Source organism: Coregonus clupeaformis, chromosome 30, assembly GCF_020615455.1.
Source record: "Coregonus clupeaformis isolate EN_2021a chromosome 30, ASM2061545v1, whole genome shotgun sequence".
Classification (NCBI taxonomy): Eukaryota; Metazoa; Chordata; class Actinopteri; order Salmoniformes; family Salmonidae; genus Coregonus; species Coregonus clupeaformis.
The window spans coordinates 30755074-30782982 of record NC_059221.1 but is presented as its reverse complement, the minus strand read 5'-3'; the positions used below and the strand labels follow the sequence as shown (position 1 = coordinate 30782982).

The following is a 27909-nucleotide window of genomic DNA, read 5'->3' as shown; positions in this document are numbered from 1 at the left end:
GACCAAAAGTATGTGGACACCTGCTCATCGAACATCTCATTCCAAAATCATGGGCATTAATATGGAGTTGGTCCCCCCTTTGCTGCTATAACAGCCTCCACTCTTCTGGGAAGGCTTTCCACTAGATGTTGGAACATTGCTGCGGGGACTTACTTACTTACATTCAGCCACAAGAGCATTAGTGAGGTCGGGTACTGATGTTGGGCGATTAGGCCTGGCTCGCAGTCAGCGTTCCAATTTATCCCAAAGGTGTTGGATGGGGTTGAGGTCAGGGCTCTGTGCAGGCCAGTCAAGTTCTTCCACACCGATCTCGACAAACCATTTCTGTATGGACCTCGCTTTGTGCATGGGTGCATTATCATGCTGAAACAGGAAAGGGCCTTCCCCAAACTGTTGCCGCAAAGTTTGAAGCACAGAATTGTCTAGAATGTCATTGTATGCTGTAGCGTTAAGATTTCCCTTCACTGGAACTAAGGGGCCTAGCCCAAACCATGAAAAACAGCCCCAGACCATTATTCCTCCTCCACCAAAATTTACAATTGTTCTCCTGGCATCCGCCAAACCCAGATTCGACCGTTGGACTGCCAGATGGTGAAGCGTGATTCATCACTCGGCCATGGAAACCCATTTCATGAAGCTCCCGGTGAACAGTTCTTGTGCTGACGTTGCTTCCAGAGGCAGTTTGGAACTCGGTAGTGAGTGTTACAACCGAGGACAGGCGATTTTTACGCGCTTCAACACTCGGCGGCCCGTTCTGTGTGCTTGTGTGGCCTACCAGTTCGCGGCTGAGCCGTTGTTGCTCCTAAATGTTTCCACTTCACAATAACAGCACTTACAGTTGACCGGGGCAGCTCTAGCAGGGCAGACATTTGATGAACTGACTTGTTGGAAAGGTGGCATCCTATGACGGTGCCACGTAGAAAGTCACTGAGCTCTTCAGTAAGCCCATTCTACTGCCAATGTTTGTCTATGGAGATTGCATGGCTTTGTGCTCGATTATATACACCTGTCATCAACGGGTGTGGCTGAAATAGCACAATCCACTCATCTGAAGGGGTGTCCACATACTTTTGTATAATATAGTGTACTTTACACACATTTACATACTTTACATAAATATGACAACTCATTCTCGTTAAGACTCAAAACCCATCTTTCTAATGTCCAGCTTTGTATTATCCTTCCTATAGTCAGCGCTGCATGTTGATGGGTATATATAGAATAAATAAATGAGTTTATTTTTTCTAGGTTTTATGTTCCTTTTATCCTCTTGTGTAATAAAATCCATCCCACAGTTAGAATTAAGTGCTCTGTGAATCCAACCCTGTGTCCCTGATGCTTTAAGATAAAACTCTTCATTACACACTTGGCTATTTTGGCCGAGATGATTCAACAAGTACCTCATGATTTTTAGTATTTTCCATTTCACAGCTTTCTGTTTTCTTCAAAGCCATATCGATTAGTCTTAATAAAGTGTATAATGCAGCTGGCATTGTTGTTCACGCCTTGGAATCCTATTTGTGCTTGTGTGTGAACCCACCACCACCACCACTTCATGTGTATGCTATTTGGGCTTTGTAATGGTCCCTGGAGACCAGTCATTTGATCCATGTGAATAGCTTAAAGCCGGGGAACTGAGCCGGCTATTGAAAGATACAGTAAATGCCTGAATAATGATACCCACACTGACGGTATAGAGAGCATGTGGGAAGTGATGAATGGAGTGATGTTAGTGATGACTGAGTCAGAGACACAAATGTACCATCCGGGTGGACAGCTGGCTCTTTGAATAGCACATAAGAGGGACCCGTTATAATAGTGGGTCACAAGCGATTACTTTAGTGCCAGTGAAGGACATGGCCATATTTTGAATGTAGATCAATAGTTGAGTTGAATCGACCATTGTTAGAAATGACCTTCAACAATTCCCAGTGTGTTATATGTAGCCTAAGCAGAAGGTTTAAGGACATGGATCCATTTGGCCCACACTGTGGCTGTCCTTGGTTTAAGGCTGTCTATTCAGACACTGTTTTCTGACTCAGATTGGTACCCCACTTCTGCTGGTTTTGCCCTTGTTTCCTTTGTGGCTGTTGGACAATATGGCTAAACTAGGACGGGACCAGGTGCATTACCGTAAATTGGATTTACTATATACCCATTTTAACAAATCTCTTTGCAGTCACAGTGCAGTGAATACTGTATACCACACATGTTAGCCTGCAATACTGTCTGCAGCACACCTATAGCATGAAGCTGGCCTGTCCTTTAGGACTGATGGATGGTCACTCGGGGACTGTGGTAGTGAACCAGAACCATGGCCTCAATCCCTGTCAGCGTCCTTCCCATCCTCCCATTTTCTTCTCCACAATATGCTTCTCCTTTAAAGTCACAGAAAGAAGATGAACTAGCCTAACCCTGACTCTTAAGCTGACGGCTATATTCCAATGAAAAGAGAAAAAATGAAAACAGTTGGCCATCTCGTTATTGCATTCTGGCAGTTTTTTGCTTGTTTGTTGTGGTCTGCATTGAAGTGAGCTGTTAAAATATGAACAAGCATGTATGTTAGGGGATGAGCTCATTTTCCCTTGCAGACTTGCAATAAGGCAAGAATTAGGCAAGCCCACGGCAGTAAAGCTGTTGTTTTTACCCTTGTCTGCTCCTGCTGTGGTCCATGTGTTGTTTGGGTTGTTAACCTGCCACTGAATTAGATCCTAATTCAACTACAGCATCTTAACCACCAGTTAGACCCCCTCAGCTCCCACCATAGAGGTAAAACTGGTGCTATCTCTATGGCTCCCACTCCCCCAGCACTATCTCAATGAGCAGTAACGGTGCTTGGGTAAAATCACTGGGGAAGCCAAGCCAGGGACAAAAAGCCATATTACACTTATGTGTTGTGATAATTGCGTTTGCTCTATAACCTGTTAGTTCATATGCCTTGCCACCGTGATATATAGGCTTAAGGCCGAGACAATCAGAAGACAGTGCTTTAATCACAAAAACGGAGTAAGGGGCCTAGACATCTGTCCGGTGAAGTCCACATAATCCAGGTAGAATCAGGAATTCCCCAGGGCAGCTGTCTAGGCCCCTTACTTTTTTTCAATCTTTACTAGCGACATGCCACTGGCATTGAGTAAAGCCAGTGTGTATGTATGCAGATGACAACACTATACACGTCAGCTTCTACAGCAACTGAAATGACTACAACACTTAACAAAGAGCTGCAGTTAGTTTCAGAATGGGTGGCAAGAAATAAGTTAGTCCTAAATATTTCTAAAACTAAAAGCATTGTATTTGGGACAAATCATTCACTAAACCCTAAACCTCAGCCAAATCTTGTAATGAATAATGTGGAAATTGAGCAACTTGAGGTGATTTAAACTGCTTGGAGTACCTCTGGATTGTAAACTGTCATGGTCAAAACATATTTATACTTCACAACCGGCCGTGATCGGGAGTCCCATAGTGTGGCGCGATATTGGCCCAGCGTCATCTGGGTTAGGGGAGGGTTTGGCTGGGGGGGCTTTACTTGGCTCATCGCGCTCTAGCGACTCCTTGTGGCTGGCCGTGCGCCTGCAGGTGAACTTTGTTTCCTCTGACACATTGGTGCGGCTGGCTCCCGGGTTAAGCGGGCGGGTGTTAAGAAGCGCTGTTAGGTGGGTCATGTTTCGAAGGACGCATGACTCGACCTTTGCCTCCCGTGCCTGTTGTGGAGTTGCAGCGATGAGACAAGATCGACATTTGGGAGAAAAGGGGGTAAAAAAAATTAAAAATACATATTGATACTACAGTAGCTAAGATGGGGAGTTTGTCCATAATAAAGCGCTGCTCTGCCTTCTTAACAACACTATCAGCAAGGCAGGTCCTACAGGCCCTAGTTTTTTCGCACCTGGACTATTTTTCAGTCGTCTGGTCAGGAAAATTACAATTGGCTCAAAACAGTGCAGCACGGCTGGCCCTTAAATGTGCACGGGGTGCTAACATTAATGATATGCGTGTCAATCTCTCTTGGCTCAAAGTGGAGGAGAGATTGACCTCATCCCTACTTGTTTTTGTAAGAAGTATTGACATGCTGAATGCACCGAGCTGTCTATTTAAACTACTAGTACACAGCTCAGACACCCATGCATACCCCACAAGACATGGCACCAGAGGTCTCTTCACAATCCCCAAGTCCAGAACAGACTATGGGAGGCGCATAGTACTACATAGAGCCATGACCACATTAAACTGTATTCCCCATCAGGTAACTGATGCAAGCAGTAGAATCAGATTTATAAAAACAGATAAAAATACATCTTATGGAACAGCAGGGACGGTGAAGAGACACACACACACACAGGTATAGACACATGCATACGCACACACACGCTAGCACACGCATTCTACACACACGTACATTGTAATATTGTTGTATGGTGGTATTATACATTTTGTATTGTAGCTATGTAGTGCTGTAATAATGTTATATGATGTACTGTTTTATATTTTGTTTTATGTGTGATGTAAGTGCCTTAATGTGTTAGGACCCCGGGAAGAGTAGCTGCTAATGGGGATCCCTAATAAATACAAATACAAAGCATTTTACATGTAACAAACAGTTACAATCTATCTGCAATATTAAAGCTGATCGACCCCCCCCCAAAAATTAAAAATTAAAAAATTAAAAAACAGCATGACCAACAGCATGGTCAAGCAAGTTAATGTTTCCGACATTTTCGGACTACTAAACAACCATTACTTTAGAACCACGGAGAGTTACCGCAGGTCGAAAAGAGCTGCCTCCACTGTTCCAACACCATTTTAAGTTCAATATTTCAACATCATCAAATCACCTGTGCTTAGTTTAATACAGAGACAACTAAAAGATACCAAAAACAATTTAGTCCAATCAACGTAAGCTAAATATCATGTGGCTGTCCATGGTACTGATTTGTGTGTGCGTGCATGTAGAAAAAACATGTTGACTCACCCTACTTGTAGAGAAATGCCAATGACATCCTCCTCTTTCATGTTGCCTAAAGCGTCTATCACTCTGTCATACAGTACACGCTTTTAGTTTTTGTTGTCCTAGGCTACCTGGCTAAAATACTTGCTCGCTAGCCTAACTTCCTTTCATGGGTAACGATGCGCCAGGCCAGCTAGTTAACATTAGCCTACTATATCTAGCTACATATTGAACTTCCATCCTCTCAGGCCGGGGTACAATGTATGAATTTATGGTTGGCCAGTATGGAGAATTAAGTAAAACCACAAGTCCAAATCCCTATCTCCATTCATGGCTACTTTAGGAAATCGACAATTTTAGCTAGCTAGCTAGCCACCAGAGGACAACGACACAACGAGATGCAACAATTCAAGTTTTTTCTGTAAATTACATTCTGCTTTTGATGTGATTGGTGTGAAGCCTAATTCAAACTGGCTTCCCTTGACACTTTCTTTTTCGTGCGCCAGACCATTCACAGTTGAGCTCACTTAGTTTAGCTCAACGCTGATTGGCTATTATTTTATTGTAAAAAAATATGTAAAATATGCTTGCTGGCGTCCCTTGCATTCAATGCTATGGGCGGCAACAATGTCATATTATTTTTGACCAGACAGCATCAGATAGATGGGCTTGGGCTACACATACAGAGACAGAGGGGCTCTGTCTCACTCGCTCGGATGCTTTCTCTGGTGAGATACATTCAGCCTCTTCCGAAATTGAAGGAAAATTATGAAACACAGAGAGACACAATATTTTTTTTTTGTTGTGGGTCAATGTTTTGGGGAAGCCTGGCTTCCCTTGGCAATCATGTGTACACGCCACTGCTGTCAGGAGATCTTCATGGGACCTGCAGCTAGGAAAGACTTCTTTGAGAAAGGCTATTTTTTATGCTCACCATGAGAAGATGCGCTGTACTGTTCTCTCTCTCTCTCTCCTGATCGAGCCCAAAGTATTCCAGTGTTTTCCTCTTTCTCCACAGTAGTGGTGGTAGCTAGCAGGGGGTGCTGTGAAGTTCCCTCTTGCTGGTCCCTATAATACCAGTCCCAACACCCATGTCCTTCATTTCCTGCTAGCTGATGAGTTTCTTAGCAAGGACAGATGGAGAGATATTGAGAGTAGGAAATAAAAAACAAAAAATAATTGAAATCAGAAGAGCAGGGAGCAAACGTGGATGTAGTGAGGGACAGGGGTCCATGTAGGTGCTTGGAATGGCAGCAGCTCACATTCACAGACAATGAACAGCAGCCCTGCAGTGTATCAGAGAGAGAGGGGGGAGCGAGAGAGGGAACGGGAGGGAGGGAGTAATGGGGAAGCGTGAGTGAGAAGAGGAGGGGAGTGAGAGCGAGCAAAAGAGAGAGGGAGATAGAGGAGAGGAATCGCAGGCAGAAGTACAGTGAACAGTCAGGACAATGGAAGGACACCACCCCGAGCATCTCTAGGATTGTGTGTGGACCGTTCGTTTCCCTGAACACCTTGTGTGGTGTATCGGAGTTTAAACAGAAGGAGCTGCCGTTTTAAGGGAGGGAGCCAGTGACTGACACTGTGTGCATGAAGAGTGAGCCTGAAGAGCAGTGTAGCATGGAGACTTGAAACGGGTCTAAAAAGCCGGATGAAGTATAAGACTCTGGATACTTGCTAGATTTGTTCCTGTGTGCTGGCTGTGGAAAGGACTGAAGTGTGTGTGTGTGTACTGTGAGGACTAAAGTGTGTGTGTGTGCTGTGTGGAATGACAGGAGCAGAACTCTGTGTAGGATAGTGTCAGGGTTTGTAGGAGCATTTATATAGGGTACCAACCCGTATTGATTGTAATATAGATCGTTTTTGTATTACAGTCAGTTGGAGGATTTTATATCTTTGTATTGATGAGTTAGATATATCTAATACGTCATTGAGGCACAGAAAAAACATAGCTTCTCAAGTGCTCCTATTTAAATATTTAAATGATTTGCAATTCATTTGAATGATACGAGACCAACTGTATGAGTGGCGATGGCAGATGGCTGAACTGGGGGACAGATTATTTTAGCTGGAATGTTTTAATATTCAGCTATGCCTTAAATTAGTCATGTTGATCACAAGTCATGAAAGTTTCTGACCACTTAGGATTCTAAACCATTAGGATTAACGCAAAGGTTCATGCTTTGAGTTAGCTTTTATCAGAATTAACTAGTTAATGTATTAGATTAAATTGTTCACAGGTCCAGAGTCAAAGCACCATCTCAGCAGTTACTCATCACAGCATAGTGTATTCCCTGTTTCAGGAGCCACAAGGAGGCCTTGAGTTAATACCAAGCATAGCTGGTACACTTGATTGATTCATCATAGTCATCTAAAGCTCGTTATCGTCACTCCAGGGTTTTCTATTAGTACCTCCCTGTCGCTCCTCTCTGCCACGCTGGGTTTGCTGATTCACACGTCATGTGATCCAGGTGGGAGATTCCTGCCTGGTGTGTGACAGTGTGTGTGACCTGCTGACTGTGAAGAGGACTGGGGAGGAACGGGGATGGGCCATGGGATGCACAGTTTTAATCACCCAGCTCCCTGCTCCTGCTGCTCTGTGCGAGTTCTAAAGAACTTTTCACTGTGCCGGAACAAATCGCTTAACTTCTGTGATTCAGAGACACTCTCCCTCATTAACAACTAGAGCAAATTAGCAGGAAGATGAATCTGCATGCTTGCAACTTTAGACAGAATAGCCTATTTCCTGTTTTAAGAGAACTCATCTTGGAGTGTTAATGCAATTTTTGTGGATATGGAACATTTTGTCTATGGTTGTCGTTCTAAGCAGAACAGTGTTACACGTGTGGCTGTTCTTGACTCTGTTCAATCTACACCTGTTTTTGAGTGGGTTTGAGCTGGTGAACACAGCAGTCTGGACACAGGACTCATACTGTTAACCAGCAGAGGGGACCCCAAACCCCCTCGACACCCAACCCCCTAAGTCCCTGAGACCCAGGGGTTCGTTATTAAACCCGATCTTAAGTCAGTGGTTTGGCCCCCGCTGCTGTGCGGGAGCCGACGCCTGCCTGCTGTGGTGCCACCGCCAAGCTGTCTCCCCTGCCCTCGTGGTGCTGGTGCGCTCGGCTCTGCTGGCCCAGGATGATGTGGCAGTGCCATGTGTCGTCGTCAGAGTGCCGCTGCTACCGGCTCAAAGGCTTCTCCCTGCTCAAGCGCTTCCCTCTATCTACAGGTGGGGCGGCTGGGCGGCTGCTGGACCAGCCCGTGGGAGACTGGCTGGAGCACGTGGGGCTGCCGCAGTACGAGAGCAAGCTGCTTCTCAATGGCTTCGACGACCTGCACTACATGGTGAGTCACTAGTACACACACCCCTCCTTCCTCTCTCGCTCTCTCTGTCCTCATATATTGTACCTACGCCTCACTCCTTCTGGGCTAATCTGGGGCTGTCTCATCCCCTCCTTTTTCTCTCACCTTCTCTGTCCCACTGTCTCTCACCGTCTCTGTCCCACTGTCTCTCACCGGCTCTGTCTCACTGTCTCTCACCAGCTCTGTCTCACTGTCTCTCACCGGCTCTGTTTCACTCTCTCACCGGCTCTGTCTCACTGTCTCTCACCGGCTCTGTCTCACTGTCTCTGTCTCACTATCTCTCACTGTCTCTCACCGGCTCTGTCTCACTGTCTCTCACCGACTCTGTCTCACTGTCTCTCACCGGCTCTGTCTCACTGTCTCGCACCGGCTCTGTCTCGCACCGGCTCTGTCTCACTGTCTCTCTCCTGCTGTCTCACTGTCTCTCACCATCTCTGTCTCACTGTCTCTCACCATCTACAGTGAGGGAAAAAAGTATTTGATCCCCTGCTGATTTTGTAAGTTTGCCCACTGACAAAGAAATGATCAGTCTATAATTTTAATGGTAGGTTTATTTGAACAGTGAGAGACAGAATAACAACAAAAAAATCCAGAAAAACGCATATCAAAAATGTTATAAATTGATTAGCATTTTAATGAGGGAAATAAGTATTTGACCCCTCTGCAAAACATGACTTAGTACTTGGTGGCAAAACCCTTGTTGGCAATCACAGAGGTCAGACGTTTCTTGTAGTTGGCCACCAGGTTTGCACACATCTCAGGAGGGATTTTGTCCCACTCCTCTTTGCAGATCTTCTCCAAGTCATTAAGGTTTCGAGACTGACGTTTGGCAACTCGAACCTTCAGCTCCCTCCACAGATTTTCTATGGGATTAAGGTCTGGAGACTGGCTAGGCCACTCCAGGACCTTAATGTGCTTCTTCTTGAGCCACTCCTTTGTTGCCTTGGCCGTGTGTTTTGGGTCATTGTCATGCTGGAATACCCATCCACGACCCATTTTCAATGCCCTGGCTGAGGGAAGGAGGTTTTCACCCAAGATTAGACGGTACATGGCCCCGTCCATCGTCCCTTTGATGCGGTTAAGTTGTCCTGTCCCCTTAGCAGAAAAAAAACCCCAAAGCATAATGTTTCCACCATGTTTGATGGTGGGGATGGTGTTCTTGGGGTCATAGGCAGCATTCCTCTTCCTCCAAACACGGCGAGTTGAGTTGATGCCAAAGAGCTCGATTTTGGTCTCATCTGACCACAACACTTTCACCCAGTTCTCCTCTGAATCATTCAGATGTTCATTGGCAAACTTCAGACGGGCATGTATATGTGCTTTCTTGACCTTGCGGGCGCTGCAGGATTTCAGTCCTTCGCGGCGTAGTGTGTTACCAATTGTTTTCTTGGTGACTATGGTCCCAGCTGCCTTGAGATCATTGACAAGATCCTCCCGTGTAGTTCTGGGCTGATTCCTCACCGTTCTCATGATCATTGCAACTCCACGAGGTGAGATCTTGCATGGAGCCCCAGGCCGAGGGAGATTGACAGTTATTTTGTGTTTCTTCCATTTACGAATAATCGCACCAACTGTTGACACCTTCTCACCAAGCTGCTTGGCGATGGTCTTGTAGCCCATTCCAGCCTTGTGTAGGTCTACAATCTTGTCCCTTTAAGAGTGTGCTCCTAATCTCAGCTCGTTACCTGTATAAAAGACACCTGGGAGCCAGAAATCTTTCTGATTGAGAGGTTGGTCAAATACTTATTTCCCTAATTAAAATGCAAATCAATGTATAACATTTTTTACATGCGTTTTTCTGGATTTTTTAGTTGTTATTCTGTCTCTCACTGTTCAAAAAAACCTACCATTAAAATTATAGACTGATCATTTCTTTGTCAGTGGGCAAACATACAAAATCAGCAGGGGATCAAATACTTTTTTCCCTCACTGTATGTCTCACTGTCTCTCACCGTCTCTGTCTCACTATCTCATCTTCTGGAACTCTGTCCCTTCTGTTCTACCTGCCTACCTACTTTCAAAGTCAGTCAGCGAGTCAGTCTTCTCCTTCTCCTTCAATGGGTATTCATCAAATATCGATGCAGCCATCCATTAGCCTTCGCAGATCCCATTAGCTTTCCCTGTAAATTCCAATTGACTTAAACCCCCCTGATATTCCTGCCTCCCCCTTTCATTCAATCACACCTTTTTGATTCTCCTCTCTGCATTAAGACCCACTTCCTCAAGGGGTCCTGTCCTTCCTTGTGTAATGTCTTTTTGAGAGATGTCATTCACATGCAAGCCTTTTGTTCAATCACAAAGGTTATGCCTGAATTGCATGATGATTAAGCTTTTCCTTTAAAATATTTGAAAAAGGTGTTTGTTTATGTAGCAAACATTCCATCCAATTTGCCTCGTTGGAAAATTGAATACAGTTCATACTGTACATTAAATTACCTGCTCAGATGACATCAACAACGTTCATCTCAGAAAGGTAGGCCTTTAGCCTAGCCCTCCTGACAGGACTGAAACAGTTAATTGGTTTGATGCCTGGATCAGACTGGACGTTGATTAGATTTATTGGGGCCCCTCCACTCAGTGGCTGTCTGATTTAGATGATGTTCACATGGCTGGTGGTGACAGAGGGCATTGGCATCACATCCCAATAATGTGATGTTCTTGTTTACTGGGCCAGCGGCTCTAAATACCTCTTTAAACGCAATTAAACCAAAGCCTTTAAAGATAAAAAGACCAGCGAACTCCCTAGGCTCCCTTTCTATCTCTCACACACACACTGACAGTCAGTCACAACTGCTTTGAATAAATGACTGTCAAATATTTTCAAAGACTCTGCCATAATAAAAAAGAGCTGCAGTCAAGAACACGTCACAGCACAGCAAATGGAGAAGTCAGGCTTGAGCAAGGGGGGCACGTGGAAATGGTTAACACGTGAGCTAACTAGGCTCTGTGTTAACAGAACAGAGAGCTGCACAGTTCACACCAAACCTATTCAGCCTACTCCCAAGTTTTCAAGTCCAACATGACCTGTGTTATCACCCTGCTGTCAGCAGTTATGTGTTTGATGTCATTATTGCTGTTGGGAGCACCATTTACCTCCTACCACACTCTCACCTTACAGCTGCTCAGCCAATATCGGCACGGTCTCAAATTATTTCACTCGCAATCAGTTGGCTGCCTGAGTACCAGCTGCTGCCTCACCATAATATAACTGTATCTCAATAACCGGCGGGCTGGTGTTGCCGGGCTGACGGGGGTTATCCAGCCCCCAATGTGCTGTGTTGTTGTTTTCCAGCCCTGTTTGGTTTTTACCAGCTGCAGGGGGGTATTGATGCAGGGGAGGATGGAGGTCCCAGCTGGCCAGGCAGGGGAGTGGGCCGCAAGATGTAAATTAGAGGGCCATGTTGTGGAGACATATCCCATCTCACCAGGGCTTACCTCTGTGTCCTACACACACACAGCTTTGTTTTTGTGAATTCTCTGGACTTTTTGGGGAGTAAAATGTATTCCCATTTAAAATCCTATTTTCCCTAACCCCTGAACCTAACCTTAACCCTAACCTTAACCCTAAACCGAAAATTGCATTTTAACAAATTCAGGACATTCTGGTGACTTGTCAGGACATTGTGGTCCTGATAAGGTAGGAAAACATGTACACAAACACACACACACCTCCCCTGAAACATTCATCTCACTCTCAGAAGAGAGTGTGTGTGTGTGTGTGTGTGTGTGTGTGTGTGTGTGTGTGTGTGTGTGTGTGTGTGTGTGTGTGTGTGTGTGTGTGTGTGCTTCCCCCTTAAAATATTTACAGTGACAGTCAAAGGTGCTGAATGTGTCCTTCCCTACTTAGAGGTGACAATTTATGCATTACCCATCGTTTTTAGCAGAGTGTTTGTAAAGGGATGCAGTCACAGCACTTTCTGTTTCCAATGTTTTCCCTCTCTTCTCCAGACAGTGAAGGTCAATGGGAAGTGTTGATTGTCTGCCGTGGTAACAGTGATTTACGTGAGGGGCGGTCATAAATTGTAGCCGGAGTGGGTCTCCGGTCTATGGAACAGACAGCATTTCCTTGTTCTCTCTCGTTGTATTTCCTGTTCATTTTTATCCTCCCTCAGTGGTTTTTCTTGGTCTCTGATCTAGTCACGCTAGGCTGGATAAAAGTCACCCATGGCTTAAACACAACCTCAGAGGCAGCAGCCTGACCATGAGCTGTTTGGCCTGGGTTTATGATTCCCAGCCCTGGCCCTGGCCTTGTCTATATTGGCACTTTGGTTTGATGACTGAATGGACCAGCTGTGTCAGAGTGGATACGCTAAATTAAAATGCACCTGCTATGATTATCTTTAATGAACTGCTACATAATGGGAGCATATTCAGCATAGGCCAGCAAATTGCAGATCATTCTCCAGTGTGATTTTAGAGGGCTGCTCTCTCACACCTCCTGATTTGTTTATTTCTCTTGGTTTATGCACAATCCAGCTCAGCCCTTTTGAAATTATAACACACAGACAGACGTTTGTAAAGAGTGTCTGGACTCTGGAGCTTGGGGGAAGGATGTGGTGTTGGGAAGGGGTGACAGGTTTTGGGCTAAGATTACTCAGCCTTTCTCTCTCTCCCTCTCTCCATCCCTCCCTCTCTTAACATCAAAACCTGTCACCCCTTCCCAACACCACATCCTTCCCCCAAGCTCCAGAGTCCAGACACTCTTTACAAACTTGTCTGTCTGTGTGTTATCATTTCAAAAGGGCTGAGCTGTATTCTCTGACTAGAAGCTCTAATCTGTCTCCTCTTCTACTCTCCCTCCCTGCCTTCCTCACCCCTCCCTTATCCCCTCATTTTCTTCCTCCTCTTTCTCGCAATTCTCGGCACTGCCAATTTCCTATCTATTTTACTGGTCTCAGAGCACCTGCTTTGCTCCATTCTATAGGAGGGATTTGGACAAAAGCAGTAACATTTTTGTAACATTGCTTCTTGTCAGCTATTTCAGTAAATGGTGACCTTTTAAGGGTTCTCAATTTGTGCCTTGAAATCTAAAGTTCCCTGTTACTTTCCAAAGTGCTTCCACCCCCAGGACTCAGTACCGTCTCTCAAATGTGTGTGGATTGGTTTGTAATCAATCAAGCATTTCAAGCTTGAGACGCATATAAACAAATAATATATTTACCCAGGGATGTGACAGTATTGGCTCTACAACAAGTACCATTTCATGCATGCTAAGCACCAGTGACTCTACATCCCTCCCTATGCACTATCCATGTGCTGTCAGAAAATGAAATGACATTTTCCCCCCTTCAAATCATACTGACTGCACAACAATACATGTGAAATTGAAGCTTTTACCCCTTGTTATGGGGTGAGTCAGTGTTGTAGTGTCTTGATGTATGGTGTACAGAGCAGCCTTGACAGTTCCTAATTAAACTCAATTTATTCCAGCAGTCAGAGTACTGTGATCTCTCCTTGGCCGCTCCCAGCACCAGATCAATACAATAACAGTGATTGTATTGCGTTGTCGGATACAAGCGAAGGAGAAGCCCTTTATAAAATAAATGAGATGCGTTTCTCTATTGACCCAGAGAGAACGAGTCAAAGAAGCAAGCAAGTATCACTTCTAAGACTCTCTCTACTCTGCATGCTGACAGTTTAACTGGTAATGCCTGTCGCAAAAAAATGACACTTCTTCTTTGTACATAAATTACTAGTCTAAGTCAAAGAGCATCGTACTAGTGGCAGGCGGAACTGTGAGAGAAACAAGAGTGAGTTGGCCTTCACAACGTTTGTTCATCAATGCAGTCAGAAATAATTAATTTCCTTGAAGTCTCTGAGGTCAGCAGAGGAGTCGCAGGCACACACAGTAGCGGTAATGATTGCCCAGGGAAGAGGCTTAGACTGCTGCTCGGCTTGTAATCAAACATCACAATGATGGCAATGAGCTACATCAGAGGAGAGGAGCAGCCAGCCAAACAGTCTTCCTCTGTGAATACGCCAGCCTGTGTGACCCTCACAGTCCAGTCTGTCTCTCTTCATCTCTTCTGTTTCTTTGTTCTCTCGGCACAAATCAGTCACATAATGAACACACTGCAGCCTCTGATGACTAGGTAATGGTAATATGGTAATGGCAGGACAGACTTACTGCCATGCCTGATCAACTCAAGTATAGCGGAGGAAGGGCCTAAGTGATTTTTACATTGTTGTTGTGTGCATTTAGACATTTTAAAAAGGATTCGCTCAAAGTTGGAAGTTAATTGATTGCATACATAACCCCACACAAACACAACACATTTGACGCCCCTCCAGGCATTTTCTTCTTTAGTTGGCATAACATACTGTAGGTGGGCTAGTCCATAGCCAGGCTAACTGCCTCAGTCCCCCATGCTCATGGCCCTGCTTCTGAGAGTTAGCACTTAGTCTGGAGCAGTCATGCCCCTCAGGTGTAACACTGGGCAGAACAAGCCAAGCAGAGAGAATGCAGAATTCTAATGAAGGACCAGGGAGAGCAGAGGGGGTACTGAGATGTATGGAGCTGTACTGAGATGTATGGAACGGAGGAGAAACTATGACAGAAAAACAACAGTTTGATCGATTAGGTACATTATATGTTGTAACAAAGGTTAGCAAGGACTGTTTTTGAACAAAGCATTGTGTAATTGGGGTAGAATACTGTAGGTTCCTATACAGCTGGTCCTTCATGTCTCTGTATAGTTTAAAAGTAAGGTAATTTGTAGGAGTTTTATAACTTTTTGAGGTCCCTTGCATTGTTGAATTGAGTTGTGTTCCCTGGTGGTATAATCTAAGATGTCCTTTATCACCCCTCTGGCGTTCTAGCTCCTCTCATCATTCACTGAAGCTTATCAATAGCACACAGGACTGTTTGGCTTCCCCTTACTCACCCTTAGCACTTGTTAGAAAATGTTTTGCATTCCCTGAGATGAATAAGTCAGTTTTGATCATTTTGTGTCGAGCTCATTTGATGTAGAGGTTACTGTTTTATAAACACCCACGCACACTCACATGCTACTTTACTATGCATTAAACATACTGTACATTGCACATACTATGCATACCAATGGATGGACACAGGTACACAACAACATACACATGCAGTTCATGGTTCGGTCCCCTATGCTGAAGTCAGCTCCCTCTCTGTAATGTATTCTCACTATAACCTGCAAAGAGAGAACATTAGTCAAAGTGCATTAACGAGATTTCCCCATAGAGTTCCTAGTCATTTGAGTCTGATTGAGACTGTTTATCACAAGTTCTCCTGCAGTTTGAGGCCATGGGTGGAGGGAATAGAATAATCCTTATACAGGGGGAGGTTGAGGTGAATGTTGCATTTTGTCTCACATCAGGCAGTTGGAGAATTTCATCCACTCAATTGCCTTTTAATAGGAATTGGATAATCCCCTTCAAGTGTCCTTTGTCAATGAGGCAAGGGCACTCCTCTAGTCGCTGTGGTAACTTGGGTAGATGTGGGGTGTTGTCAGAGCGGTTTTAGTATGAGTGTCAGGATCAGAGAAATGCAGTCAGCCAGGGATGAGGGATTGTGTGTTACTGTGTTAGACCTAGAAATCAGCTCTGTGTCGAAATGGATGGAACCCCCTGCTCCATCAGTGACTGACAATAACACTGCAAACACACAACATTTCTGATTGGTCAGACCAGCGTTGAACAGTCCTTACCACGGGTACTTCCTGTTTGAGTTTCTGGCTATAGGAAGGGAGGAGCAGGCTGGAGGTGTGATCTGATTTGCAAATGGGAGGGCCTTGTAGACGTCCTGGAAGGGAGAGTAGCAATGGTAGAGAGTTTTTGAAAGGCGAGTGGCGCAGGCAATGTGTTAAAACTTCGCTAGCATTTTCTTCAGATTTGCTTTAATAAAGTCCCCAGCTACAATAAATGCGGCCTCAGGATATACGGTTTCCAGTTTGTGCAAAGTCCAGTGTAGTTCATTGAGAGCCGTCTGTAACAATGTATTTGAGAAACAACAAGTGCTCATCAAATACAAATGTATTTATGTTTTCAGTAAATATTGGAGACAAAATATAGTTTACATATTGTCAACAATCTATGCCAACCCTGTCTGTTTTGCCCCATAGTTGTGCACGCGTCAGTTTTGTTGCTAAACAACCAACCCATCTATTGAGAACAACATTATGAATGTCTTATGAATGCTATCACTCTGTTGAATAACTCACCCTTTACATTTTTTATCATCATATGGCCTCATTTGAAAATAAACTGATATGTATTATTTACCATTGGCTTGGAGCATTTTGCCACTCACTGACTCCCTGGCCCAGCAGTAGCAGTATACCAGTCTGTGGCAGTATGTGTTCCAAAGAGCTCTTTGGTATACTGTACCTGTGTTGGGTAACGTTATTGAATCCTGGTGCTGATGTGAACGGTAGCTCCTCCTCCTTTAGCATTCCAAACACACTATCAGCAGTGTGCTCCAAACACTCGTTGTCTAAATGGTGTGGGCAGCTCTGCTCTGGCTTCATTCCCCTTCATCATCGGCTGGAGAGAGATTAATGAATTGATCAGTTCAGGTCTGAGTGTAGGTGTGCTCTGAGCAGTCATCCACTATGAGTTATTAGATTAATAAAGGAAACTGATAAAAATTAAAAATAAATATTTCCCCTTGTCTTTCTTTTGAAGGTCTCTCTCTCCTCTCTCTCTCTCTCATCTCTCTCTCTACCCTTGTTTTCCCCTTTGCCTATCTCCCATAAACACATACATAATCCTAACAGAGTGGAAAATACCGTAGTCCTGATCTTTACACACTGCACATGCTCAGGTTAATACAGTAGAGCCAAAAGAAAGTGCACACGCACACAGTTATATACACACATACAAACATAGTCACTCCCTAGGTGCCTGCCTCCCTGCCATGGCTGAGCCACAGGGAACAGCAGTCCACTCAGCAGCCTTTTGTCTTAATGACTAATTTCACCCCTGTATAGATTCCACTGTGCCACAGGCACACACACACACACACTGATGCCCCCTCTCTCCTATCCATCTCCAACACACTCCCCTTGCCCCTGCAGGAAAGCAGCTTGTAAGCTCCTGACCAACCAACTCTTTCCCTCCCCTCTCCATCTTTCCATCCTTCCATCCCCCTGACTCTGCTCTCATGGTGGGATTAACATAGGGCTCATACACAACACTGCAGAAGCGCCTAAGTGTGTGTCACCTCCCAAGTCGATGCTCATACAGTAGCAGACTTCTAGCAACTTAATGCACGGTGTGTACAGTACCTCGCCTAGCTAATTGGTCATTTGAGTAATGGCAAATGATTCCACCTAATGTGACCACTTCAGGCCAATGGATGGACCCATCAAGTGACCCTGATAAATGGTGCTCGGTGGATGGAGGCTCCTTTCAGTCCCCTTCAGCCTACTGTCCTGCCGTTCCCTGATTGATCCATTGATTAGCCATCCATTGCTCCTGCCTGGCTGTGCCAGCCTTGGAGATGGTATTGTGTGGGACTGTAGATGGGTTTGACCCCCTCTCACCCCTTTCCAATGCCTGTCTCCCTCCCTCCCCATACACTTAAATTAAATTTACTCTAAGAATGTACCCCCAATAAAAACATTTTAAAAAAAGAAAAAAAAGAAAAGAATGTATTGACGTTTATTTCAGTGCTGTAGTCAACTGTATGTGAACTCTATGGGAGAGAAGGGTCGAAGTTCTTGACACCCCACAGGAATTGATCCCTTCTTTCCGCAATGACAGCATTAGGGCAGGCAGATCAATAACCAACCATGTGGTTGCATCTTTGTCTTAGTCCCATTTTATTGTATTAGATTTAACCTAAAAGCCATCCAACACTAAGATAATGTGTTAGATTTCCATAGATGATATGGAGAAAACCACTACCTCCATTGAATTAATCATTGTGTTATCAAATTCCTTGTCCAGTTTACGCAGCTAAGCCTGACGTTATGGCAACATTGAGACCATGTCGGTAGGATCATTGTGATGTATGTCATTCTAACCTGACCTTCCTCTCTCTGTTACAGGGTAGTAATGTGATGGAGGAGCAGGACCTGAGGGAGATAGGCATCACAGACCCAGGACATCGGAGGAAGATCCTGCATGCAGCTCGATCCCTACCTAAGGTTCCCCATGGCCCCAATGCAGCATTATAGCTCTACTAGCTAGTGTGACTGGCCCTGACTGTGTGAAGTGATCATTGTGTGACTGTGTGTCTCCCCATGCAGGTAAAGGCCCTGGGCTGCGACGGCAGCAGCTCTCTGTCCTCCTGGCTGGACCTCCTGGGCCTACAGGAGTACCTACACAACTTCCTGTCCAGTGGATACCGCAGCCTCGACTGTGTCAAGAACCTGTGGGAGCTGGAGATCGTCAACGTGAGTGTCTCTATGAAATTTTGTTTGAGAGAGAACATTTTGAAATAACTATTTAATTCAATAGTTAATATGTGCCAAATGACAAAATGCTCTATGGCTGTGTTTACCTGTGTCTCTCCAGGTGCTGAAGATCTCCCTGCTGGGACACAGGAAACGCATCATCGCCTCGCTGGCAGAGCAGCCCTATGAGGAACCTCCTGTCAAGCCCCCCCGCCTGTCCCAGATCAGGTGTCAGGACCTGGTATCCCAGACCTCCTCTCCCATCAGTCACATGGACTCCTATACGGGCCGCTCCATGGACCCCATCCTGCCCCTGGGGGAGCCTGGGGGGAGGAAGGGGCCCGAACCCGAATATGATGTGGCCCCCCACCGGTCCCGCAGTGAACGACACCGATCACATGAGAGGTATGAGGAGCGGCATCGGGAGCCTCGTCTGACCCTGCGACCCCCCAGCCTGGCAGCACCCTACACCCCTGTACAGAACTGGCACCACCAGCCTGAGAAGCTCATCTTTGAATCCTGTGGATATGAAGCCAATGTAAGGGCACTCTCTTCTCTTCTTGTTGTAACTCACTAATGGCTTTCTTTAATACAGATGGTCTCCCACTCTCTGTACTACTATATTAATGTGCTGCTCTCCCCTCTCTTCTCTCCAGTATCTGGGATCAATGCTCATCAACGAGCTACGGGGGACCGAGTCCACCCAGGATGCCTGTGCCAAAATGAGGGTAGGTCTAGCCTCTGTTTCTCCAGTCTCCTCATTATCAGAGAGGGACTCTTCTCTAACATTTCAGTTTATATCTGTTGATTTTTCTCCCCTTTGTTGCAACTTGTATTGTCTTAAACTTGATTCATTGTACCATCTGTTGCTCTTCATTGGGGCCTGAGCTTTCCTGATCACCCAAACTAATGTTCTCATTTTCATGCTCTACATCTCTGTCTCTCAGAGGTCAACAGAGCAGATGAAGAAGGTCCCCACCATCGTCCTGTCCATCACCTATAAAGGGGTGAAGTTCATCGATGCGGCCAATAAGGTTGGTTGGCGGGGTGCCCCCTTTTCACCTTAGACCTGATCCATACAGCGATATCTGAGAACTAGACAGATTAGTCTCTCTCATACACACACACCCCAGCCATGGAGGCTTGACACCAGAGGAAGCTGCCCGGTATCACACCACAGCTATCACATTGATCCAGCCCAACCCTCTCCCTCCTACTAAATTTCACCCGTCTATTAAGTGTGTCTAAGACATGACAGATAGTCCTTTAATAAGGCAGAAGGTCGAGGGGTCACAGGGTTGAAGTTTGTATTTGTCATATTGCAATTTTTTCCATGATGGAGATGTGAAAGTGATAGGTGTTATTGCCGCTGTGACTCCACATTCATCTTGCTTCCTCCTCCAAATACAGAACATCATTGCAGAACATGAAATCCGGAACATCTCGTGCGCGGCCCAGGACCCAGAAGATCTGTGCACGTTTGCCTACATCACCAAGGACCTGCAGACCAACCACCACTACTGCCATGTGTTCAGCACAGTGGACGTGGTGAGAATACCTGCCTACACATCAGCCCACTCATCTACTCTAGCCTGCAGTGACTTCATTGTATACTATGCTATTGTATTAGTTGCAGAATACATCCAACTTAAGACTGCTCATAATAGCTCTACTGCTGAAGTATTGCACTGCGGTGTGACAATTCAATGCAGAGACACTGTTCCCCTGTCCTGACCACAGAGCCTAGTTCCTCTATGTTCTCTCCTTTGTCCTCATATGGGATACTTCCCAGCCACCGTCTTTAATCCTCAGAGGAGATGTGACTCTGACTGGCAGCAGCACTGCATCACTGTTATCTTTACTCTCTAGACCCACTTATGTCACTGTGAGGTTTCACACTTCGTCAACACTGATGGCCTTTTTCCGGAAGAGTCATGGAGCTATGTTGTCTTCACTAGACAACCATCATTCCCCACCACACCATTCCTCCTGATAAATGATTATCTGACTAAACTCTTAAGGCTTCTCACATTTAATACTGCAGGGGTCATCAAAGGCCACTGACTAACTGCTAGAGAGTCTGGTCCCATAGAAATACAATTCATAGAATGGACATCCCCATTCAAGTCAATGGTTGTTGGTCTGTGGCTGGTTCCACCTTTCTGAGAGGTCTGCTGATGGCTCTGTGGCCTGTGTTGTCCTTCATAGGGCTGTGAACTGAATAGCCTCAGGGGTAATGCAGTAGGCTGATGACTATCTGAGGTGGGGGAGTATAATAGCCCTGAGATGTGATCAGAGCTTTTAAACAGTATTGACCAGGCTGCAACTGGACTCCCCCAGACTCCACAGGCTCATTTTTCACCAGCCCACACAATAGTACAGATCCCAGATCAGATCAAAGGATATAAACAGACATAAAGTTCCTCAGAAACACAGAGGAATAAGCAGTGATCTGTTTTTCTTAGGGTGGAGTTGTTTTGTCACTTAACTTTACAATAATATGTTTGGTGTCTCACTGGAGTGGGTTGAGCTGCCCAGTGGTGCTGTATGTGTCAGGGACAAGGAGGAGCATCAGAGGAAGCCATTAAAATCCATCTTTCTTTTGTAAAAAAAATCAAGGACTTTTGGGGTGTACAAATAAACACACCACAGACACACATGGACCCCCCAATGTTTTTGTCTCAGTCTCTGGTCCTGAGTGTGTGTTTACCTTCACCTGCTCCTATCCACTATTTAGAATCTGTCCGAGTGTTTTAATGTGATGCAGCTCCCAGTGGGTTTTCAGTAGCAGGTGTTTGCAGTCGGGACAGAGCGGGAACAGCTTGCTGTCTCGCTACACTTCCTCTCTACCTGACAGCTCAGCCTGCCGCTGAGTTGGGTCTGTTTACAAAGTGGTGCAGGCAAATAAACATAACAAATTAAGTCTTAGATTGCATTGTCTGACTAAGAGCATCTCTCCTGGAAGTTACTCTTCACTGGGATGAGATTGTGGCTTGTTGTGTTTCATTCACTCAATGTGTATGCTTTTAAATGCATACTTAGCCCTTGCCTTGTCTTACCTAGGAATTAAAGATGCAGCATATGCCTATAGTGAATTTGATGTTTTACTTTCATGATGACTAAGACTCAGTCTGCCGTTAGACTTCTCCACTTCAGTCTGAGTGATGCAGCAGCTTCCTATTCAGGAGCACTGGTGCATGTCTGTCTGTCTGTCTGTTGATATGAGAGACTGGAGGAGGGAGTAGAATACTGAGCAGGATTCTACATTCTGTCTCCACCCCCTCTGGTAGAACCTGACCTATGAAATCATCCTGACACTGGGACAGGCGTTTGAGGTGGCCTATCAGTTAGCTCTCCAGGCCCAGAGGTCCAAACAGCACCAGGGCATCCCAGCAGGACCCGGGACAGAGGTCATCGAGACCAAATCCAGCCGGCCCGTTCCCAAACCACGGGGTAGCGTAAGGAAATCAGGGGTGAGTTTGTCACACACACACACACACACACACAATTCTCTTCTGATTTGGACAGGAAACAAACAAGTAATTTATCAAAATTAGCCTGCAGCTCCTCACATCATTGTGAATACATTGTGAAAATCTGTCAGTAGCATTAAAACATTTAATGAATGGATTGCCACTGAACACATACGGCTGGTGGTACCTTAATTGGGGAGGACGGGCTCATTATGATTGCATGAACGGAATAAATGGAATGGTATCAAACACGTGATTTCCATGAGTTTGATACAGGTAACTGCCAAAATAAAGGGAACACCAACATAAAGCGTCTTAATAGGGCGTTGGGCACCACGAGCCAGAACAGCTTCAATGCACCTTGGCATAGATTCTTTAAGTGTCTTGGAGTGATGCCTCAACATTCTTCCACGAAATTCCATCATTTAGTGCAGGGGTGTCAAAGTCAAATGGACGGAGGGCCAAATAAAACATTTAGCTACAAGCCGAGGGCCGGACTGTTCGAATGTTCATTGAAAATTTTTTAAATGACGCATATAGTCTAGTGAACCTAATTGAACCTACTGAAAACCTAACAAATATATTCCAATATGATCAGATAAATAAAGCAATATTTTCTTATGGCTCTGTCAGTAATCTTTAATTTTCAACAGACACAAAAGACAAATTTCCTTTATATAAAAATCCCCATAACATGAACATTAAATGAAAGAAACCGGTATTCAAGGCACCATCAGTAGCCTATATTTTCTATTTTAGCAAAAGTGGGCTAAATTTACTTCAAAGAAAAAAACAATAATAGCAATTTTCTATCATCCACTCAACTGAAATATTTTTAAAATATAATTGGATTGAAATACAATAAAATAAAGTGCAAAAATCTATTAATCAAAAACAACACTTTGTTTAAGGAGAAGTAACATGCAGTGAAAACAAATATTAAACTTTAACTTTTAAACTTGAACTGAGTAAAAACTCTAAATATGTGATTGCACAGTAATGTTCACTTGTTTGAGGTTGAGGGTGATACTTGGTGGTGTCCCATCTTTTCCACAAGTTCATCAATGTTCGGGGGTAAGGCTCTGAGCTGAGGAAATCCTCAGAATTGAGTGGAGGTGTTCAGCACTACCTACTCAGTAAATGGCCGGGCTGATTTAGCGATCTCTTCTGCCAAAATAAAACTGGCCTTGACAGCAGCCTGGCCTTGTGATTTGGCTTTTTTGAACAGAGCCTGTCGAGATTTGAGGCCTCGTTTTAATTCCTCTGCCTTTTGTAGCCTTTGTTCCATGTCCATATTCTTGTTTTTGTCCGCGTGTTTCGTTTCATAATGTCGTCTCAGATTATACTCTTTCAGTACCGCCACACTTTCTCCACACAGAAGACACACAGGTTTTCCAGCTACCTCCGTGAACATATACTCCGACTCCCACCTTGTTTGAAACCCCCCGGTTCTCAGTGTCCACCTTCCGTTTTGCCATTTTTGATGGGTATCTGAAAGTTAATTTTACTGTGATGCTGACGACTGCTGTGCCAATAAATATTGAAATGAAGCAGCCTACTGCTCGGTGCGTCACCGTTGCATTGTGGGAAATGTAGTATTGGTGCGTGTAAAAGATCTGCGGGCTGCCGGCTTGCTGCGGTCTGCGGGCCGGTTCTAATAATAAATCAAGATCATCCCAGGGGCCGTAAAAAACCTTCTCGCGGGCCGGATGTGGCCCGCGGGCCTTGACTCTGACATATGTGATTTAGTGTTTTGTTGATGGTGGTGGAAAATGCTGTCTCAGGCGCCGCTCCAAAATCTCTCTTAAGTGTTCAATTGGGTTGATCTGGTGACTGACACACACACACACACACACACACACACCCTTTGAACCCCCTATGCTCCTTTGAGACCCTTCTTTCAACATCACTAAGATAATGGGCAACTGGCCATTTTTAGACATGACCCTAAGCATGATGGGATGTTTTAATTGCTTAATTAACTCAGGAACCACACCTGTGTGGGATCACCTGCTTTCAATATACTTTGTATCCCTCATTTACTCAAGGGTTTCTTTATTTTGGCAGTTACCTGTACCATCCCAGCCACTATTATGAGCTGTCCTGCTCTCACCAGTGCAAGTCTCCTGTGCCACTGAATGATAATGTGATGATCACAGGGCTGCTTAGACTATTTATTATATATAACAAACAGAAGGTGTGTTCATACACAATCCTTTCCCTTAGGAAAATTGTGTGATTTTGGCATAGCATGAAAACAACACAATGACGAACACCCCTAAAAACAACCTACCACACCGTCATCATAGCTGTGCTTTGGGATTAATAGATATATACTGACGCTACTAGCAGAGGGGTTTCATTCTGGAAAGCCTTTCTCTGCAGGAGGTATCAAATGGCAAGTGCCACTCCCATCGCTCCCATCGGTACACATACCTGAAATCAACACATCTCATGTCCCCCAGTTGCTGGACTAAGCAGGGTGTTGTGAGAATCTGTCCCTTCTTCCTGTTCTGTTTCAGTCCTCCCCATTCTGTTGTTCCATCCTCCCTGGCCTTTTCTTATTTCTTCTCTCTCTCTTGTCTTTTCACTTCCCCTGTGTTAATGTCTGTCTGTATGTGTGTCTCTCTCTCTCTCTCTCTTCCTGGCTGTCCTCCTGTACTGGCTGTCCTGTCTCTCTCCAAGGACTCTCCTCCCCTGCTGGACAGTCGCTCCTGCTGTTACTGTCACACCTGCACCACCCACCGTCCCTCCTTCCTCTCGCTGCACAACTCTGCCAGCCCTGTTGCCCAGGTGCTGCTCTCTCCCTCTCTCCTCATCCTTCTATCATCCACCCTTTCTACATAATTGTATGTGTTACTGCCTTGGCTTGATCTATCCCCCCATTACCAATCCTTTACCAAAAGCTCTCACATTTGTATCTCCTCCCCTTCAATCCATCCACATTACTCCTTTGTCTCTCCTCTTCACGCCTCATTTCCTCTCTGTTTTTGTCTCAGTGGGGTTCCCATCCTGGAGTCACATTATTATTTTTTTCTTTCAAAAGATGACGTCATTTTGAGACGCCATCAGTTCTCTGTTGGTTACTGTGTTGTTCTTTACTAGAACCCTTGATAGTTGTAAGGCCCTTGGGAGCCCCCTAGAGGTATAAACATTCCAGGTTGGGAATCAAACTTGATTTGGTGATGTGGTATATCTTGGTCCTCACTGGTTCCTCTGTTAAGATTTTCTTACTCACGCTTAGTACTTTTCACTGTGCTTCAATGAGTCATCAGTTTCTGTCATGATCTTTTTGTTTGCACAACATGTTCAGTCAATGGAAACCGGGACCTTGAATGACTAAGATGTAGTTCAGCACACTAATTGCATTTATTTGTCGGACTCTCTCACCCTAAGAAGTGTCAAATCCTGTACCTGTATCTGATCCCCCCCCTCCAGGTGGACCCGTTGGACCTGGAGGTGGACTCCCAGTCCCAGGGCAGCACCACGTGGCTGGTGGAACCTGTCCCCAAAGATTCCAAGAGGACCATCAGCACTAAGTATGAGACCACCATATTCTGAGTGGACCTGATTCCTCTCCTGGGCCTGACCTGACTTACTGTACCTTTCCTCCTCCTCCTGTGTGCCTTTCACTGTCACTCTACGTCCTGCCTCTCTCTCTGGGCCAGACCCGTCCTGCCCTCCTCTGTCTCTACCGCACCCCTCTGCCTACACCTCCTCTCCTCTGTCTGCTGAGAGACTCAACTTCTCTCCTCCCCCTGTCTGTCATTTAGTCTACCATTATGAGACCTACCTCTTCTGTCCTTGCCTCGCCACTGCCTCTCCCCCTGACCACAGCTCTGTTTGTGGGGACTAACTGGACCACTCCTCCTGGACTACACCTTGGTCCCTGCTCCTTTCCTCTGTGTTAAACTGCTGCCTCCTCTGGGCCCTCAATCATTGCTCTGTGATCATCATACAGTATGTTCCTAGGCATTTGGTTCCCATTGCCTCTGTGAAGCATGATACTGTACCTTGTCTTTCCACTTCCCTCACATTGACACGGTTAGTTCTGCTTAAAGTGTTCTAATGTATGGTGCTGTTATCCAGTACCCTAGCTGTGATGTGTGTAGGACAGCTAATGTAACCCACAAATCCAGTCACTGATTAAGGTTGTTCAGTGGCGGCTAACTCCATTCTACCTCCCCACTCCTCACCATTCCTCTTTCCCTCTTACAAACTACTATCCTTTCTTTTATTAATCAATCTTGTTTTCTACTCTGGGTGCTTTTCCTGCTCTACCAGGCGACGGCCACTGTGAGGCACTGTTGACAAACTTTCCCCCTCCTTGTTTTCGGAACTTTAAACTCCTGACTCCAGTGCTCAGAAAAATATATATGATTCTCTACAGCCAAGGATCAACTACCTGGATGAACATTGTTTCCAGAAGATTCATCTGTGAGAGACTCCCTGTTCCATTGTTGTAGTTCTATGCACATTAGTAGGAACATTGGCTGTTTCTCTGCAAGGGGATGGAAGACAACCCTGGAATAAGCCTGACTTATTTACGCTCTTTGTGTAGGTTTCCCCGGACTTAATCTGAGTCCAGGAAACTGGCCCTCTGTGTCATACTGCCAAAGTAGGCAAGGGTCCAGCACTGTGATAGGAGATGTCTACTGGGGGATAGATAGGACCCCTTCCCTTTTTCCACATTTTGTTAAATTACAGCCTTCTTCTAAAATGGATTAAATAAAAACATTTCCTCATCAATCTACACACAATAACCCATAATGACAAAGCGAAAACAGGTTTTTAGACATTTTTGCAAATGTATTAAAAATCAAAAACAGAAATACCTTATTTACATAAGTATTCAGACCCTTTGCTATGAGACTCGACATTGAGCTCAGGTTCGTCCTGTTTCCATTGATCATCCTTGAAATGTTTCTACAACTTGATTGGAGTCCACCTGTGGGAAATTCCATTGATTGGACATGATTTGGAAAGGCACACACCTGTCTATATAAGGTCCCACAGTTGACAGTGCATGCCAGAGCAAAAACCAAGCCATGAGGTCGAAGGAATTGTCCGCAGAGCTCCGAGACAGGATTGTGTTGAGGCCCAGATCTGGGGAAGGGTACCAAAAAATGTCTGCAGCATTGAAGGTCCCCAAGAACAGTGGCCTCTATCATTCTTAAATGGAAGAAGTTTGGAACCGCCAAGACTCTACCTAGAGCTGGCCGCCCGGCCAAACTAAGCAATCGCGGGGGGAAGGGCCTTGGTCAGGGAGGTGACCAAGAACCCGATGGTCGCTCTGACAGAGCTCCAGAGATCCTCTGTGGAGATGGGAGAACCTTCCAGAAGGACAACCATCTCTGCAGCACTCCACCAATCAGGCCTTTATGGTGGAGTGGCCAGACAAAAGCCACTCCTCAGGAAAAGGCATGACAGCCTGCTTGGAGTTTGCCAGAAGGCACCTAAAGACTCTGACCATGAGAAACAAGATTCTCTGGTCTGATGAAACCAAGACTGAACTCTTTGGCCTGAATGCCAAGCGTCACATCTGGAGGAAACCTGGCACCATCCCTATGGTGAAGCATGGTGGTGGCAGCATCATGCTGTGGGGATGTTTTTCAGCGGCAGGGACTGGGCGACTAGTTAGGATCGAAGAAAAGATGAACGGAGCAAAGTACAGAGAGATCTTTGATGAAAACCTGCTCCAGAGCGCTCAGGACCTCAGACTGGGGCGAAAGATCATCTTCCAACAGGACAACGACCC

At 45.3% G+C, this 27909-nt stretch overlaps 1 protein-coding gene across 5 annotated transcripts in view; it reads left to right on the top strand.

Moving 5' to 3' along the window:
- LOC121545611 (ankyrin repeat and SAM domain-containing protein 1A) overlaps positions 1 to 27909 on the top strand; it is a 117444-nt gene that overhangs the window by 86817 nt on the left and 2718 nt on the right. For 2 of the 5 annotated variants that reach the window (XM_041856285.2, XM_041856282.2), the window contains 10 exons: positions 8178 to 8293; positions 18331 to 18429; positions 18532 to 18678; positions 18800 to 19216; positions 19335 to 19406; positions 19626 to 19712; positions 20089 to 20226; positions 21969 to 22151; positions 24837 to 24944; positions 25590 to 26892. In XM_041856285.2, the coding sequence (XP_041712219.1) occupies positions 8178 to 8293; positions 18331 to 18429; positions 18532 to 18678; positions 18800 to 19216; positions 19335 to 19406; positions 19626 to 19712; positions 20089 to 20226; positions 21969 to 22151; positions 24837 to 24944; positions 25590 to 25712 (1490 nt within the window). In that variant the 3' untranslated portion in view covers positions 25713 to 26892. Of the gene's footprint in view, positions 1 to 7163; positions 8294 to 18330; positions 18430 to 18531; positions 18679 to 18799; positions 19217 to 19334; positions 19407 to 19625; positions 19713 to 20088; positions 20227 to 21968; positions 22152 to 24836; positions 24945 to 25589; positions 26893 to 27909 lie in introns of those variants that run through there. The other 3 variants (XM_041856281.2, XM_041856284.2, XM_041856283.2) reach the window with 3 other exon arrangements.